Here is an 18,967-nt window from a genome sequence, read left to right on the forward strand (position 1 = left end):
AGGGAGATTCACTCTGCTACAGTCCAGATCCGATGCTTTCAAGAAAGATGCTCCCACACTGTATAAGAAAGGTACAGCATAATCTCAAGAAGCTATCAGGGATGTCAAGAGAGATTTCCAAAACAAGCTGAAGGTTTAATTCAATCAAGCAGATGCCAGTGACTTGAATCCCAACGAGGGCTAAAAGTTGAAATCAGATCAATCTCTGACAATGATGCATCTCTAGTTGATGAGCTTAATGCCTCCTATACCCTCTGTTGTGAATAGGCAAACAAAGTTCCAAGTAGGTAGATTCCTCATTCCCTGTTGGCTCTGTCCCATATAACTCAGAAGTCAGATATGCTTTCACAAGGGTACACTCTTAGAAAGCAGCCAGCCCGGATTGAGTCTCTACACAGCTTCTGCAAGCAGTGAGAAAAGCTTTTCTTAAATCTGAAAGTCCAGGCTCTAAAACTCTAGAAGGTAGAAGAGAAATTGTGGCCTCAGTCTCCTTTATGTTTTATTTACATTCTTTAATGTTCCCCTGGTCCTGTGCCCAGTATGAAGGTTACTTTGTCTTTCAGAAATTTTGGCTGCCACTTAATGATCGTGGATTCTCACCAGAACCAGGAGAATCCACTGCTTCCTTCAAATGTACATTTGTGTTTATTCCCATATTATGCACGTCAATTCTCAATGTAGGATATTAAAGCTTTAATTGGAAAAACAATTAAAAAAGGAAATTGTTTCAACTTCCACTATGTACACCGATCAGCCAAAACATTATGACCTGATGAGCCAAAACATTATGAGCACCTGCCTAATATGCTGTTGGTCCTCCGTGTGCAGCCCCATATGCAGCAGGGTGCGATGCACTGTATATTTTGACACATTCCTCCCGTGACCACCATTAAAATTTTCTGTGACTTGTGCCACAGTAGAACTTCTGTCGGTTCGGACCAGACGGGATAGCCTTCATTGCCCTTGCACACGATGAGCCTTGGGTGCCCAACACCCTGTCCGTCATCTACAACGGGACCTCACTGCTGGCCACATCTTCCCATCCCCTCCCCTTTCTACGTTCCGCAGAGACCGTTCCCACCGTAACTCCCTGGTCCACTCGTCCCTTCCTACCCAAACCACCCCATCCCCGGGCACTTTCCCCTGCAACCGCGGGAGATGCAACACCTATCCCTTTACCTCCCCCCTCAACTCCATCCAAGGACCCAAACAGTCTTTCCAGGTGAGACAGAGGTTCACCTGCACCTCCTCCAACCTCATCTATTGTATCCGCTGCTCTAGATGTCAACTTCTTTACATCGGCGAAACCAAACACAGGCTCGGCGATCGTTTCGCTCAACACCTTCGCTCAGTCCGCCTTAACCAACCTGATCTCCCGGTGGCTGAGCACTTCAACTCCCCCTCCCACTCCCAGTCTGACCTTTCTGTCATGGGCCTCCTCCAGTGCCATAGTGAGGCCCACCAGAAATTGGAGGAACAGCACCTCATATTTCGCTTGAGCAGTTTGCAGCCCAGCGGTATGAACATTGACTTCTCCAACTTTAGATAGTTCCTCTGTCCCTCTCTTCCCCCCCTTCCCAGTTCTCCCTCTAACTTCCTGTCTCCACCTATATCCTTCCTTTGTCCCGCCCCCCTGACATCAGCCTGAAGAAAGGTCTCGACCCGAAATATCACCCATTCCTTCTCTCCTGAGATGCGTCATGACCTGCTGAGTTACTCCAGCATTTTGTGAATAAATACCTTCGATTTGTACCAGCATCTGCAGTTATTTTCTTACAACACCCTGTCGCCGGTTTGTGGTTTGTCCCTCCTCGGACCACTGTCGGTAGGTACTCACCACTGCTGACCGGGAGCACCCCACAAGCCTTGCCATTTCAGAGATGCTCTGACCCAGTCGTCTGGCCATAACAATTTGGCCCTTGTCAAAGTCGCTCAGGTCTTTACTCCTGCCCATTTCTCCTGCATCCAACACATCCAACACTTCAAAAACTGACTGTTCACTTGCTGCCTAATATATCCCACCCCTTGACAGGTGCCATTGTAACAAGATAATCAATGTTATTCACTTCGCCTGTCAGTGGTCGTAATGTTTTGGCTGATGTTTCGGTGTATATCACTATTGCTATTGTACAATTAAAAAAAACTAGGGTTATTTGTTCTTAAATGTTTGCATTAAATCACATAATCTGTTGCTGCTATTACAATTAGCATTGTATTATAAATTGCACGTAATCATGCCTCACCTTTGTGCCCTTTGCACCAAAGCCTAGAGCTCCACGAGGTCCCTTTGGTCCTTCATAACCACGATCACCCTGTCACACAAAGGTTAGAGCAATCACACTGCATTCCATTGCTGTTCCTAATCTTTAAACGAAAATAAAATAATCGAAGAAATACGTGATCGCCAATTGTGCAGTAAATTATAAGAAAGTCAGATCGCAACAGTATGTTAAACTCAAAAGAAATTGGATCTGGTGGAATTACATCTTGAGGTCACCTTAGAAACTCACAAGCCGTGCAGCTGTGCAGTGCCTGGGGCATGCAAGCTTTCACAAATGAAAACTGTACACTGTCTCAGTTCTGTTCTAGACTGAAGACAGAAGGCTGACATGTTGTCATAAATTCTTTCAAAGGAAATCTGGTGCAGCTCCTCTACATTCAGTACTGCACAGATTGTGTACAATGGAATGCTATTTTCCTATCACTGGACAGTTTTTAGATCGTATGCTGCAAGCAGCAGGCATGTTTCTCATGATAATGGAAGGTTATCACACAAGAAGTGAATTCTGCTTCCAAAAGGGTTCAGTTTCTAATCTGTGTGCCCAAAGGACCTTTCCAGTTAGTGTTCAATGATAGCCAGTGTCACAAAGCTGAAGTATGAAGTGAAGGATGTTTAAAAATGACATCTCCAGCTTGGCACTAGTCAGTCACGAAGCAGCGATAATAATGGAATTGCAAGCTGACTGAATATTGAACAATAAATTCTCCAATTTTGGCAACTGAATATGGAATTTTCCAATTCTAGGTACCTGAACATTGAATTCTCCAATTATAGGTACCTGTTCCACTGCAATCTGATTCATTTAAACTATGTCCTTCTGACATAAGGGAATTACATTTGGAAAATGTGATGTAATCACCAGTTCATTTCTGTATTATTACAATGCTTCACTTCTGTTCCTTCCTGTCTTTTCTTTGAGCCAGAAAAAAATCTCCAGTTGTACTCTAGTACATTTCCCATCACTGCAGATCATAAAATGTCTGTGGTCTGGACTTGCTCCTCTGAAATTCACCTTTGCTGTTTTCCAAACTGGCCTACAACATCCGAACACTCTTGTGGAGCAAAGTCAATAAACACATGATGGCCGACTGCTGCTCACCATTGCCAGCCTCACACAAATTAAATCAAACCCTCACAAATCATAAAACTCTTTGCCACAAGTAGGGGCATGTAGCTTATGCACTTTCTCAGACAGAAACTGAAATGGAAAAATCAATACTGTTTTGTTCCCTCTGCAGCAGTCAACCAATGCAGTGTGTGTGTGGAAATTATTAGGCGAGTTAGGTTTGCAAACTGAAAACGGATTCCGTTAGGTGCATGGCATAACAAACCTTCCAGTGAGGTAGTGTAATCAGCCTTTATAGATTATTTGAAATGAAGAAATGAAGTTGAAATAAAAAAACTGTGCAAAAGAAATTTTCACCCTAGGCAGGCAAAAAGAGTCAAAATAAATTATGTCAATTAAAAGCAAAACACATATCGAATTATTTAATGACACATAAGTAATTGTTTTATGTTTTCCAAATGTAATTGTGTAATACAGTGCTTCTGAATCCAAGGTATATAGATGGAGGCAGGTGTGCAGAATGTAATTTGGTGGGAAGAAGTTAGGAACTAAAAAGTAAGGATGTCATGGTATTTAATTAACAGTTATAAACTCCGTAGTAAAGGTAAAGTATCTTCATAAGCGATCTTTCCAGAGGGCTGCCAGCAGTTTGCAGCAGAACCCCGCACGACACCAACGTGTAGGAATGTGTAGGAATTAACTACCGATGCTGGTTTACACAGAGGATAGATACAAAGTGCTGGAATAACTCAGTGGGACATGCAGCATCTCTGGAGAGAAGGAATGGTTGACGTTTCAGGTCGAGACCTGAAGAAGGGTCTCGACCCGAAACGTCACCCATTCCATCTCCCCAGAGATGCTGCCTGTCCCGCTGAGTTACTCCAGTATTTTGTGTCTATCTTCAGTAAAAGGAATAGCCTGTGAGTCATACAATCAGTCTGACTCCATGCTTTATTAATGTTGACCTTTTCGTCCATTATACCAATTCCATTGCCTGCATTAACTGTTTTCGTCTGTACTTGCCTATTTGCCTATGTGTCTAAATGCCTCTTAAACACACTAATTGTATCTGATTCCACCTCTTCTAGCAGCATGTTCCAGATATCAATCACTGTAAACCCCCCAGATCCCTTTTAGAGCTTCTTTTGTCACTTTAAACTTATGTCCTCGTACTTTTGATACCCTTACCATGGTAAAAAAAAATTAAAAATTCTACTCCATCTATTCCTCTCATAATCATATGTCCAGAAGTTCATGGAAGGAAATGTTGTTGCATTTTACCTAGTATTAACGTGAGCCTTTCATTAAAAACCTGTGTGACAAATAATAAATCATTTCATCACCTCCTGCATTGGTAGATTTAATAAAGTAGTATCCAAACAATGTTTTCCCTGAGAATATATTTATAGGTTTTCATGAATAAGTTATTCAGAATTCATTTCTATACTTGCATACATAGTAACCACCTGAAATGTTCCTAGAAATCTGTGTTAAAGGTTGAGCAAGTAACATGTTGGCGTATGTATACTTTGAATAATTCTTAATACCCACATTACATATAGCCTGTAGCAATACATAATAGTTTTAGCATGTGCAATACTCTGTTTAACAACATGTAAAGAAACATTGGCATGACAAAAATGTAACATATTTGATATATCCTGCTGGTGGGGAATTCCTTTCGTACATGTTTCATACAAGGCGGTGCTGGCTCGAAGGGCCAAATGGCCTCCTCCTGCACCAACTGCCCCCTCCATCGACTCCTTTAAGACCAGGCTCAAAACTATTTCTACTCCCTAGCGTTTGAGGCCCTCTGAGGGGGCGCTGTGAACTGTTTATGTATGTGTTATTATGTTTGTGTGCCATTGTATGTTCTTTTTTAGTACCTGCACTGATGTACAGCACTTTGGTCAACGTGGATTGTTTTTAAATGTGCTATACAAATAAAATTGACTTGACTTGACTATTTTCTATGTTCTAACGTTACCTTCGGGTAATTTTAGGTGAATCTTTTGCAGGAAAGAGAGATAATGTGTATATTTAGAGCAAAGGATTACATGTACCTTTGATCCTGGCCAACCTTCTCCAGGTAAACCACGATCTCCCTGAAGACCTGGAGGTCCTGGAGGACCCTGTACAAAGTGAATAAAACGTGAAATAATTGACAATGTTAAAAGCAGAAGTGCAGGAAATAGATAGGATTCTGAATCCTGTAAACTATGGCAGCAGGGAAGCCGCTGTTAATTCTCGGTCTTTATCCTCCTGAACTATTCCATAGATGCCTGATGTAAAGGTTTAAGGAACAACAATACATCTTCTGCACGAGTATGTTTGTACCTCTCCAGGCTCAATACTGAATTCAAGCTTTTCCCCCCTCTCTCTGTGGATGTTGCTCAAAATTTCAGTTTCTTCTTTTGTTCCTTTTCTCATCTCTCTCGAATGGCCAGAATCTTAAATAATGGTTACCTTGATAACATTAGCCTCCTCCTTGTAACAGAATTTCTCCCTCTTCTCTCCAGCCCAGCCCTCCCTTTCTGCAGCTTGTCACACTTATTTTTCCTCACTTTAAGTCCCAATGAAGTGTCTTTCATCTGAAATGTTAGCCCTGTTTCTTTCTCCATGGCCACTGCTTGATCTGCTAAGTATTTCCAGCATATTCTGTATTTGTTTAGGATTTCAGGTATCTGCAATATTTTTTGCTCCAATTAACGTTGGCTGTGATAGATTTGGAAAGCTTAAACAATCTTTTTTTTTCGTTATCAAAACTCAATTCAAGAGTGTTTTATTGTCATAGGTCCCGAAACAGAACAATGAAATTCTTACTTGCAGCAGCATGACAGGTATGTAAACATAGTCCTCAGTAGATACCATAACAAACAATAAAAAGATAAATAAATTAAAAAATATATATAGTGCAAAAAAAAAGCTCAAAGTCCCTAGCGCAATCAAGGCAGTTCATATTTTTTAGTAGGAGTTTGTTATTTAACATGTAATATAATATTCATTGTGTTCAAAGGAGATACTCAATAGGGAAAGATTTGAAAGATCTCATTCCAAATGTTCAATCTTAGTCATTGGGAGAACATGACCCAAAATGATTAGTGGGTCTTATTACACAAATACCAAACTGCAAATTTTGTCCGGTGAGAATCACATTGAAATTGATGCCTCATAATTTCCATCCCCCCACCCCAGAGAAAACCCACATGGTCACTGGGAAAATATGTAAACTCCACACAGACAGCACCTGACATCAGGATCGAACCCAGGGTTTATGGTGCTGTGAAGCAGCAGCTCTACCGCTGCGCCCTGGGGCAACTAGTATTTCAAAAAGGAACAGATATCTCATTCAGTAGAAATTGGTGGCTGCTATAGCTCTTGTTGGACACAGTCAATACATTAAAACATCTTGTGTTCTGCCACAGCGAGATGGTCAGCTGCACAACATACATTGGAAAGCACTAGGTAGATTTTGACCATTGTGACCAAGAAATTGCAGGCCCTGCGCAGCCCACAGGGTCTAGGTTAACATGTTAAGTAATGGTCCTGAGTACTTGCTTGCTGAAACAAGGGTAGGATTAGGTGAAGGGGATTGGGATATTCTGCACATCAGATTGTGATAATTTTACACATACCATTTGAAATTTTTCTTCTTTATGTTTTACTGAAAACATATCCATAGAGCATATATCATGTTGTAAATAATTAAATAGTATCATTCTTTTTTTTTGTTTTACATAAAAGTACCTCAATGATATTGTTCAAGCATCAATTGAATAGAAACTAAAGTTGAACCTACACTATAATTATTTGGTCACCTATTCAAGCCACTACTTGTTCTTTTGAGCAGAGATTAATACTGAGTAAGTCGCTCTATAATTTCACTTCTAACATCAGGAATTCTAAGGGATAAACAAGTCATAGCAGTTCCTTGTTTGTTTAGGATTAATACGATCAAGGTAATCCACAAATGATCTTTTCATTTTTCAGCCATTAAATCATTCCAGAAGGATTCCTTAACACAGAAGACAATTTTAAAACTAGGCTGCATATCATTAAACAAAATGCCTGTATTGCAGAGACAAGGTAAAAGGGAGCAAGATTGAAATTTAAATGGTAAGACTGGCAGTTTTAATTCATATTCAATTCACTGAATGGTAGAATATGTGGGCAAAATAGAATATTAGGGGTATATAAAATATTTTGTCACAGATGATACATGAAAAATCTATCCTATTTTTTTTGAATATCCAGTCTCCCCAGCATGTGTCACTTTGGAATATTTTTAGTTATATGTGTAACTGTCTGTGTTGACAATATTTGGCAAGTCTTTCATATGCAGTATCTGACTTACTGACAATCCAGGTTCACCAATCCCTGGTGGGCCAACAGGCCCAGGTCTTCCGGGGAAGCCAATGTCACCCTTAACCAAAGAAAGGCAAATTGAACACCAAGTACAGGTTTCTTTGGATTACATATGTTCATTTTTTCAATAAAAATATAACTATTTTATAGAAACCCATCTTCTATTATGTGAATGAAATGTAGCCTGGATTCCTGCACATTTAGTTGGAACAAAAAACATAGTAGCGACTACAACATTTTCGTGATTGTATAAAGAAGATCATGCCTGTTAAAATGTTTAGACTACATTTAGTTGAGGTTAATATAATAGAGTAGCTTGCAAGAATGGTGCTACGCCCTATTGATAACTAGTTTCTTTACAGATATGAAGTACCTCATCTAAAGTCCACCATTTGCATCACTAGTATAGATATTGTCAATCCACACCCCAATAATGGAAAACTAGATAAGATGACATTAATCAATAAATGATGAACAACTTCAAATTACTTACTTTGCAGCTATGATAATGTAGGAAAGGTCTCAGCTTATATTGTGACTTACAAATATTTTTTGACATTTTATAGAGTCAGAGAGTCATACAACATGGAAACAGGCCCCTCGGCCCAACTTGTCCATGCCAACTAAGATGCCCTTCTAAGGTAGCCTTATTTTCACACATTTGCTTGTTACTCCTCTAAACCTTTCCTATTCATGTACCTATCCAAGTGTCCTTTAAAAATGTTGTTTTGCTACCACTCTGTGTTTTGAGTAATTTTATTAAAGCAATAGAAAAAATAATTATCTTCTGCTGCAATAATACTAAAACTACAATGGGTCACCAACATTACAAATGGGTGCTCCACGTGAAATGTGAAAATTGGAAATTCAGATTTGGAGGTCCATTGAGGGAGCACATTTTAATCAAGGAGGTCAGCACATTAATCTAATTAGAAGAAAGTCCTTTGGAATCTTTATTGAATTCAAATTCTTACAGTGTACATCTGGACACAAAGTTTTCCACCTACCTTAAAAAATAAGTTTACTCACCATGTTTACTGCTTTCACCATTCTAGCCTTTCCCCATATTTCCCACTTTATAAATTAGCTTGACTCTACAAGTTCACTCCATGGACATCTGACGCAAGGGCATTGATCCGATAGCCAGTCTGAAGCATCCCAACCAGAAATATCACCTATCCATTTCCTCCATAGATGCTGCCTGACCGACTAAATTCCTCCAGCACTTTGTGTTTTGCTCAAGATTTCAACGTAACTTAACAGACAAACAGCTATCCACAATATCAAAGTAAATATAGATGAAGGTAGTCCGAGATAAAAGGTAGTCCGAGATAAAATGCTAGAACGATCAGCAGGTTGATTCTGTTTCTCTGTTCACAGATGTTACCTGACCTAAAGAAGATTTCCAACATTTTCTGTTTAAATACATAGAGTTTACTATTTGATGGTGCAATTGTACACATTTTCCACCATGCATGAACTAAGTGATTTTTAAAAAAGATAGACATGTGAAACATGCAGTATTATAAACGTCTCTCCGTACTTCTAAAACTATGAGTAATATTGACTTTGTTTTTTTTCCGATTTGCTATTAACTCCAGTCCATACATAACTTACATTTGATTTGAGACCTGTAATTCCCTGCTTACAAATATACTCCTTTACCTTTGGGCCAGGAAGACCAATTCCAGTTTCACCACCTAAGCCAGGTAGTCCAAGAAGTCCACGTTCACCCTGATAAAAGAAAACGATTGATAATTTTCTTCAACAAAGTTGCTTCATTACTGAGAGATGAATGTTAAAAGGTCAAATTGCCTTTTGCCATATTATGGCAAGCATTTGTTATTGCTCAATTTCCACTGTGATGAAAAATACATAACATCCAATATGATTTTTAACATTAATTAAATTACAAAAGAACTGTATAAATTATACCCAGTCATCTTTCGAAGGAAAATATTTAGGCCAAATCAAATCGACCAAGGAGATTCAGAACTAATCAACAGTTCTAAGCAAGGAAATTATATGGGGTTGTCTTCTCAAAACAATCCATTTACTTTGTTGTTGTTAGTAATTCCCAGTATCGGCAGGAATCGTGCAAGGAGAAAATTAGCAGAGAAAGCAAGATACTGTGGGGCTGGTTTTAACCCAGGAGCAATAGATTTCCAATGGGATAATTACACGACATCCATGCCATGGTCTCAATAAATGCCATCAGTAGACGCTAGTCGCTGGATGAACATCCCTCTTTAGGCAGGTGCAAAATCACGTAGTTCAAAGGTTGTACTTCATAACAGATATTTATAGGGAGGTGTTTGCGGTGAGGTGAGAGGGAAGGACAATAAGCTGGACCCGACTAGTAGCAGTCATCCTGTTGATACCAAAGATGTAGACCTTCTCCATCTAGTTTTCTAAGAGTAATTTCAAACTTGCTTTTTGGGTTCTCTTCTTGACTTCCAGACTTTGTTACATAAAGCATCCACAGTGCTGCATCAGTAGGTAATTTAAATTACATTAGGACCCTATGAACTTCTTAAGTCCCAACATACATTAAATAATTATGTTCCCAGTTGATTCAGGCAGAAACCTTGGCTGCTCTACACCATGTGCAAGTTAAAACAGCAGAGATGGGGAAAAGCCATTCAATAACCATGTCAATTTCAACTCTCCTTATGGCGTATTTCTCCAGGTAGAGAGTTGATGTAGTAAGAAAGTGTAAGATATAGAGTGCAGCAGCAAATTCTAAAGGTACTCTTGCTGGCACTTTGTTAAAGACAAGTTATCTATCCACTTCAATCTCACACCCTCTGACTGTGCAGCCCTTCTCTCACTCAGTAAACTGTACTCTAACTCGATGTGAACCAATTTCTTCCTTAATCCAGCCCCCCTTCCCCTTATCCCCTTCCACCTACAACCCTTCCTCTGAATTTACATTTAATTGTCATCCTTTTGTCTCCTTTTCATCTCTAGCCTTTGTCCACTCACCCTCACTAGTATCCTCATATAATTTCCCTGGCTTTGTCCTGCACCCAACCCTCTTTTTTCTGATTTCTTCTCCCTACTACAATTAGTCTGAAGAAGGGTCCTGACCCAAAACATTGTCTCTCCACATCCTCCAGAGATGATGCCTGACCTGCTGAGTAACTGCAGCACTTTGTTCTACACAATATTCCAGCATCTGCAGTTCCTTGTGTTTACATGCAAGATGGAAGCAGGTCTAGCCTAGGATGCAGGACAGGCCCCTGTTTTGAATTGATCTTTGCAAATACAGAAAGTTTTTTGAGCATTCCTGAATGATTTTTAAGGCATCCAGTCTGCCTTTATGGAGTGCCCAAATCAAATTAATCACGTCTCCTATAAACCTGATGTGCAAAGCCTGTCTTCTGTGAGCAAGGAAGATATATTTACATTCATTCGCTCATCCTACAAGTTCATATTTCACTTCCTAATCACCTATATTCTCAGCACCTGCATGTATATAGAATTCATTAATTCATTCTCCATACAATGCTTAACCCACCAGCTATGCTCATCACTCAGGTTGCTGCCACAGGGCTATTGCTCAAGTTCAAGGCTATTTCACTTTAGGAAATAACACATCAGCAATTTCCAAGAACATGGATGCATATATTGCTGGACAAGAGTCCATGACATTCCTAGACCTGTAAAACCTTTGTCTCCTATCAAAGGAAAACGCTTGCCTTCAAATCATAGGGTCATAAGTGATAGGAGTAGAATTAGGCCATTCGGCCCATCAAGTCTACTCCACCATTCAATCATGGCTGATCTATTTCTCCCTCCTAAACCCATTCTCTTACCTTCTCCCCATAACCTCTAACACCTGTACTAATCAAAAATCTATCTATTTCTGCCTTAAAAATATCCACTTACGGCCTCTACAGCCTTCTGTGGCAAATAATTCCAGATTCACCACCCTCTGACTAAAGAAATTTCTCCTCATCGCCTTCCTAAAAGAATGTCCTTTAATTCTGAGGCTATGACCTCTAATCCTAGACTCTCTCACTAGTGGAAACATCCTCTCCACATCAACTTTATTCAAGCCTTTCACTATTCTGCATGTTTCAATGAGGTCCCCCCTCATTCTTCTAATCTCCAGCGAGTACAGGCCCAGTGCCGACAAACGCTCATCATTGGTTAACCTACTCATTCCTGGGATCATTCTTGTGATGACACCAAAGAAGCATTTATAACTTGAAACCTTTAAAATTCTGGAATTTTCAACTTATTCAAATTGAATTTAATGCCATCCTGCTATCGACTCACCAAATGGCATAATATTTTAAATGGTTTATTAGTCTCATGATTGGAACTGTAACCATGCAGTTTTTGAAATCTTCACTCAAATTTAGAATTTGAATTGCAAATATTTCATGGAGTGCGTGTGTGTGGAGTTTTTCACATGGGATTCCGCCAAGTGCTCCGGTTTCTTCCTGCATCCCAAAACCATGCAGGTTTGTGGATTAATAGACCTCAGTAAATTTACCCCTAATGTTTAGGGTGTGAATGAGAAATTGGGGTAACATGGAACTAGAATGAATATGTGATCATAGACACAGACAATAGGTGCAGGAATAGGCCATTCGGTCCTTCGTGCCAGCACCAACATTCAATGTGATCATGGATGATCATCCACAATCAGTACCCCATATACCATGCCTTCTTCTGATATCCCTTGATTCCACTAGCCGTAAAAGCTCCATCTAACTCTCTTTTGAATACATTCAGTGAATCGGCCTCCACTGCCTTCTGAGGCAGAGAATTCCACAAATTCATAACTCTCTGGGTGAAAAAGTTTTTCCTCATCTCAGTTCTAAATGGCCTACCCCTTACTCTTAAACTGTGGCCTCTGGACTCCCCCAACATTGGGAACATATTTCCTGCATCTAGCGTGTCCAATCCCTTAATAATTTTATATGTTTCTACAAGATCCCCTCTCATCCTTCTAAATTCCAGTGAATACAAGCCCAGTCGCTCCATTCTTTCATCATATGACAGTCCCACCATCCCAGGAATTAACCTCGTGAACCATCGCTGCACTCCCTCAATAGTAAGAATGTCCTTCCTCAAATTAGGAGACCAAAACTGCACACAATACTCCAGGTATGGTCTCACCAGGGCCCTGAACAGCTGCAGAAGGACCTCTTTGCTCCTACACTCAACTCCTCATGTTATGAAGGCCAACATGCCATTAGCTTTCTTTCAGATGGTCAACTTGGACTTGATCGGCTAACAGGCCTATTTCCTTGCGGTATCTCCATGCGGTATCTCTCAACTAAACTAAGTTGCATCTAACAATGCTTGAAAATGCCTGATAATATTAACAGTTGGACGCAGTTAGAAAGGTTAGTTTGGTAATATTATCAGTTGGGAACAATGATTTATGAATGTCATGCCAGAGGCAAATACTGATCCTGAACTTATCACTGAACTTCAAATCCATTAGCAAAAATGTCATCATCACTATTTCAGCATTCATTTGAAATGCTGACACGATTTATTATGTTCTTTCTGTAGAATATCAAAGAAAAAAACAATACACAAGTATAGATTTCCATCATTGCCTATAAAAATAACTAATTTCAAGGAAAATGATCGCACATAGATTCCTGTTCATAAAAATTGTGTGCACGCTTGTAATTAACTATGCATGATCGATGATCAGCTTTTAAAACAAATTCAAACGATCCCAAATAGTTCATGATTACTTTAGAATTTTGAGCAATTTCAGATACATCCTAAAATATTAAAAGTTTAAATAACCGAGTAAATAACTTAAGCTCAAATACTCAGGCCAGGCAATCGATTTTGCTGTATCCCATTGAATCTTAATGGTGGAAGACATCTAAACTGATCTCTAAGCAGATGTTGGGAAAGGTGTGGGTGGGTGTGGGTGGGAAGGTAGAGAATGGAAATGGGCAGGGTCTAGTCACAGCTTGCAGTGGTTCCATAATACGGTCAGCTCAACCTACTTAGAACTCCAGAAGACAAATTCTTCCACCAACCTAGAGCCAGGGAACCTTTGAAAAGTATCCCACAGCTCACGGGCAGCAAAGTAATTAGGATTTAACCCAAATTTGGTGTAGGTTTCATTCTGGAAGCAGAGAGTTAATTTTAATCACCCCAAGTCTTCTTCACATTCCACCCATGTCTAACCAAGAATAAGAAATTATTTACATTTTGATGAATACATACTTAGTCCTCCTTAAAGTTTTGAAATTTTTAGTCTTACTATCTCCCATATTCTTAAATATAATTTGCACAAATAATCTGAAGATATTCCTAATTTGGTTTCCTCTTTTGTATACTCAATTTTCTTGCCCGACAACAATACTTTAAACTTCAAGCTATTAAAGAATAGAAAACCTCACTTGTCTCCCTCTTGCAATTCTTATAGGGCAATTATAGGCAAATCTTTTCCAATCATTACTCTGCAAACTGAGTTTCTTATAGTCACTTTATTTTCTTTTGAACCTCCCTTTGCTACTCATCCCAGATTCCTCTTCCAACCCACATTGGAACTCATTTCTTGCCAAAGGCACTGATGGTTGGCACTCCTTATTTCTGTCAGCATGCCAATCAGGATTTCAGGATTTTAGCCTTTTAGCACAAATCTTAATTTCATTTAATCACTGGAACTTATTTTACCTATATTTAGCCTTATTTCTTCCACACTCAAACCAATTTACCTTGTGTCTCAAACTTGCCTATGCAATGTAATTACAAATAGGATGATAAAATCCATCCAGGACAATCTGGACTAATAATGAACAATATTTTTCATTGATATTCTTCCAATGCCACGAATGTTCTTGTGTATGGAGTATAGAAGTGATAGACTTCCTATTTGTCGTGATAATTTGTATAAAAATTGATATAAATATGGTTGTATGCATCTTCAGAGATGCCCTGCACATCTCAAAAAACGGGTTAAAAAAATATGATAGAGGCCGTTCGACAAAAATAATAGATGATCTCAGAAGGTATATTTTTGAACAGTTCCTGCTAGAGCTATTAAACTTGAAATAGCACAAATTATTACTCCACAAGCAAAGAACTCTTGACTTGGTCCATCTATATCACTACCCCATGCAAAGCACTTAAGCAGCCCGCAAATGTTTGGGAAATTTTGATCATTCTTTTTTCCCCAATCAGCAGTGATTAGACAAAATAAAGCCACTTCTCTAACTTACCACAGAACTGAAAAGCTATACACTTAAAACTGAAAATAACAAGATCAAAAATAAAATTATTTACACGACTTAAGAATTCGGAGCTAGGATTTTCTAACAATACTCAAATTTATTTTCAGTATCTTCTTGCTGCACGTTAATAGAAAGAATTCTAAAACAAATATAATTACCTTTTGTCCTTGAATACCTTCAGGCCCTTGTTCTCCAGAAGGTCCAGGATAACCCTTAAGTGTAGCATAAAATAAAATTAGCACTTTGTGAATGCTAGCGTGACTTCTTGTTTGTCTGAAAGGCAATTTTGGTTCCACAACTCGTTGCACCATTTACTTATTATGCAAAATAATTACAATAATTCATGTTAAAAAGTATGAATAATACCAAAATAAAGTCATACCAAGCAGATATTTTATTCTAAAATAATCTCAAAGAATTGCTTATGAATTATAAAAACATTGTTTAAAGTTACCTGTGGCAAATAGTAAAATTGTATTTAATTATTAGTGTCACATTGAGGTTTTAGAAATAGATTGCTACATACTTCCAACTGGCAAATAGGTATTCTTAAAAGGATTCTTATTTCTTACTCTTGAAAGTATTCTAATTTCTTAAAGAAATAATAGGGAGGAAGTGGCAATAATTGATAGTGGTGATTTGGTTGCAATGTTTTCCGAATGATTGAAATTGTCATTACGATTTTTTAGTAATCTATTTTACATCACTCTCTTCATTTAGAGCAATTCTGATGATTTTCTTCTCTTCTGCTTATGAAGGAAAGTGTGGACAGGTGACATAGTCAAAATGGCAATTCATACTCATACATAAAATTCAGATGTCTAAATGGTTGCACTGTTGAGTTGTCCCATACTAATGAGCTAAGATTTAGAACAAAAATAATAGAGCAGCGCAAGATAGACCATTCGACCCTAAAAACCGTAGTATGTCATGGCGCCATTTTAGTAGGCAGAAACATTTAAAAAGAAAAATAACAAAATTCTTTAGGTATGTGAAGAGGAAAAAAATAATTAAGACAAACATGGGTCCCTTGAAGACAGAAGCAGGTGAATTTATTATGGGGAACAAGGAAATGGCAGACAAGTTGAACAGGTACTTTGGATCCGTCTTCACTAAGGAAGACACCAACAATCTCCCAAATGTACTAGTGGACAGAGGTCCTAGGGTAACAGAGGAACTGAAGGAAATTCACATTAAGCAGGAAATGGTGTTGAGTAGACTGATGGGACTGAAGGCTGATAAATCCTCAGGGCCTGATGGTCTGCATCCCAGGGTACTTAAGGAAGTGGCTCTAGAAATCGTGGACGCATTGGTGATCATTTTCCAATGTTCTATAGATTCAGGATCAGTTCCTGTGCATTGGAGGGTAGCTAATATTATCCCACATTTTAAGAAAGGAGGGAGAGAGAAGACGGGAAATTATAGACCAGTTAGCCTGACATCAGTGGTGGGGAAGATGCTGGAGTCAATTATAAAAGAAGAAATTGCAGAACATTTGGATAGAAGTAACAGGATCGTTCCGAGTCAGCATGGATTTACGAAGGGGAAATCATGCTTGACTAATCTTCTGGAATTCTTTTGAGGATGTAACTAGGAAAATGGACAAGGGAGGGCCAGTGGATGTAGTGTACCTGGACTTTTAGAAAGCCTTTGATAAGGTCCCACATAGGAGATTAGTGGGCAAGATTAGAGCACATGGTATTAGGGGTAGGGTGCTGACATGGATAGAAAATTGGTTGGCAGACAAGAAACAAAGAGTAGGGATTAACGGGTCCCTTTCAGAATGGCAGGCAGTGACTAGTGGGGTACCGCAAGTCTCGGTGCTTGGACCGTAGCTATTTACAATATACATTAATGAGTTAGATGAAGGGATTAAAAGTAACAGCAAATTTGCGGATGACACAAAGCTGAGTGGCAGTGTGAACTGTGAGGAGGATGCTATGAAGATGCAGGGTGACTTGGACAGGTTGTGTGAGTGGGCAGATGCATGGCAGATGCAGTTTAATGTGGATAAATGTGAGGTTATCCACTTTGGTGTTAAGAACAGGAAGGCAGATTATTATCTGAATGGTGTCAAGTTAGGAAATGGGGAAGTACAAAGAGTTCTGGGTGTCCTTGTTCATCAGTCACTTAAAGTTAGCATGCAGGTACAGCAGGCAGTGAAGAAAGCTAATGGCATGTTGGCCTTTATGACAAGAGGAGTTAAGTATAGGAGCAAAGAGGTCCTTCTGCAGTTGTACAGGGCCCTAGTGAGACCGCACCTGGAGTATTGTGTGCAGTTTTGGTCTCCAAATTTGAGGAAGGACATTCTTGCTATTGAGGGCATGCAGCGTAGGTTCACTAGGTTAATTCCCAGAATGGCGGGACTGTCGTATGTTGAAAGACTGGAGCGACTAGGCTTGTATACTCTGGAATTTAGAAGGATGAGGGGGGATCTTATTGAAACATATGATTATTAAGGGTTTGAACACGTTAGAGGCAGGAAACATGTTCACAATGTTGGGGGAGTCCAGAACCAGGGGCCACAGTTTAAGAATAAGGGGTAGGCAACTTAGAAAGGAGATGAGGAAAAACATTTTCAGTCAGAGAGTTGTAAATCTGTGGAATTCTCTGCCTCAGAAGGAAGTGGAAGCCAATTCTCTGGATGCTTTCAAGAGAGAGCTAGATAGAGCTCTTAATGATAGCGTAGAGTCAGGGGGTATGGGGAGAAGGCAGGAACGGGGTACTGATTGTGAATGATCAGCCATGATCACATTGAATGGCGGTGCTGGCTCGAAGGGCCAAATGGCCTACTCCTGCACCTATTGTCTATTGTGAATTGATAGATGAAATATTCTCTGCATTTTAATGGTATCATCACACATACCATTATGGTCTTAATTAGGAAAGGGAAAATAGATTACGAGGGAAAACTGGCAAGGAACATAAAAACTGACTGCAAAAGCTTTTATAGACATGTGAAGAAAAAAAGATTTGTTAAGACAAATGTAGGTCCCTTGCAGTCGGAAACAGGTGAATTGATCATAGGGAACAAGGAGATGGCAGACCAATTGAACAAACACTTTGGTTCTGTCTTCACTAAGGAAGACATAAACCGTCTGCCGGAAATAGCGGGGGACCGGGGGTCTAATGAGATGGAGGAACTGAGGGAAATCCAGGTTAGTCGGGAAGTGGTGTTAGGTAAATTAAATGGATTAAAGGCAGATAAATCCCCAGGGCCAGATAGGCTGCATCCCAGAGTGCTTAAGGAAGTAGCCTCAGAAATAGTGAATGCATTAGTGATAATTTTTCAAAACTCCTTAGATCTGGAGTAGTTCCTGAGGACTGGAGGGTAGCTAATGTAACCCCATTTTTTAAAAAGGGAGGGAGAGAGAAAACAGGGAATTATAGACCAGTTAGCCTAACATCGGTAGTGGGGAAAATGCTAGAGTCAGTTATTAAAGATGTGATAGCATCACATTTGGAAAGTGGTGAAATCATCGGACAAAGTCAGCATGGATTTACAAAAGGCAAATCATGTCTGACGAATCTTATAGAATTTTTCGAGGATGTAACTAGTAGAGTGGATAAGGGAGAACCAGTCGAGGTGTTATATCTGGACTTTCAGAAGGCCTTCGACAAGGTCCCACATAGGAGATTGGTGTACAAACTTAAAGCACACGGTATTGAGAGTTCAGTGTTGAGGTGGATAGAAAATTGGTTGGCGGACAGGAAGCAAAGAGTAGGAATAAACGGGTCCTTTTCAGAATGGCAGGCAGTGACTAGTGGGGTACCGCAAGGCTCAGTGCTGGGACCCCAGTTATTTACAGTGTATATTAATGATTTGGACGAGGGAATTGAATGCAACATCTCTAAGTTTGCGGATGACACGAAGCTGGGTGGCAGTGTTAGCTGCGAGGAGGATGCTAGGAGGCTGCAGAGTGACTTGGCTAGATTAGGCGAGTGGGCAAATGCATGGCAGATGCAATATAATGTGGATAAATGTGAGGTTATCCACTTTGGCGGCAAGAACAGGAAAGCAATGACCTGAAT

The 18,967-nt window shown here is 39.6% G+C and overlaps 1 protein-coding gene across 1 annotated transcript in view; it reads right to left on the minus strand.

Annotated features, from left to right (window-relative positions):
• The window catches only part of col28a2a (collagen, type XXVIII, alpha 2a), a 72,013-nt gene that overhangs the window by 37,674 nt on the left and 15,372 nt on the right, over window positions 1-18,967 (minus strand). The window contains exons 10-14 of the mRNA XM_078404530.1: window positions 15,094-15,147; window positions 9,378-9,446; window positions 7,702-7,770; window positions 5,411-5,479; window positions 2,244-2,312 (exon numbers count right to left, since the gene is read on the minus strand). Coding sequence (XP_078260656.1) covers window positions 2,244-2,312; window positions 5,411-5,479; window positions 7,702-7,770; window positions 9,378-9,446; window positions 15,094-15,147 — 330 coding nt within the window. The remainder of the gene's footprint in view (window positions 1-2,243; window positions 2,313-5,410; window positions 5,480-7,701; window positions 7,771-9,377; window positions 9,447-15,093; window positions 15,148-18,967) is intronic.

This window comes from Rhinoraja longicauda, chromosome 8, assembly GCF_053455715.1.
Source record: "Rhinoraja longicauda isolate Sanriku21f chromosome 8, sRhiLon1.1, whole genome shotgun sequence".
Classification (NCBI taxonomy): Eukaryota; Metazoa; Chordata; class Chondrichthyes; order Rajiformes; family Arhynchobatidae; genus Rhinoraja; species Rhinoraja longicauda.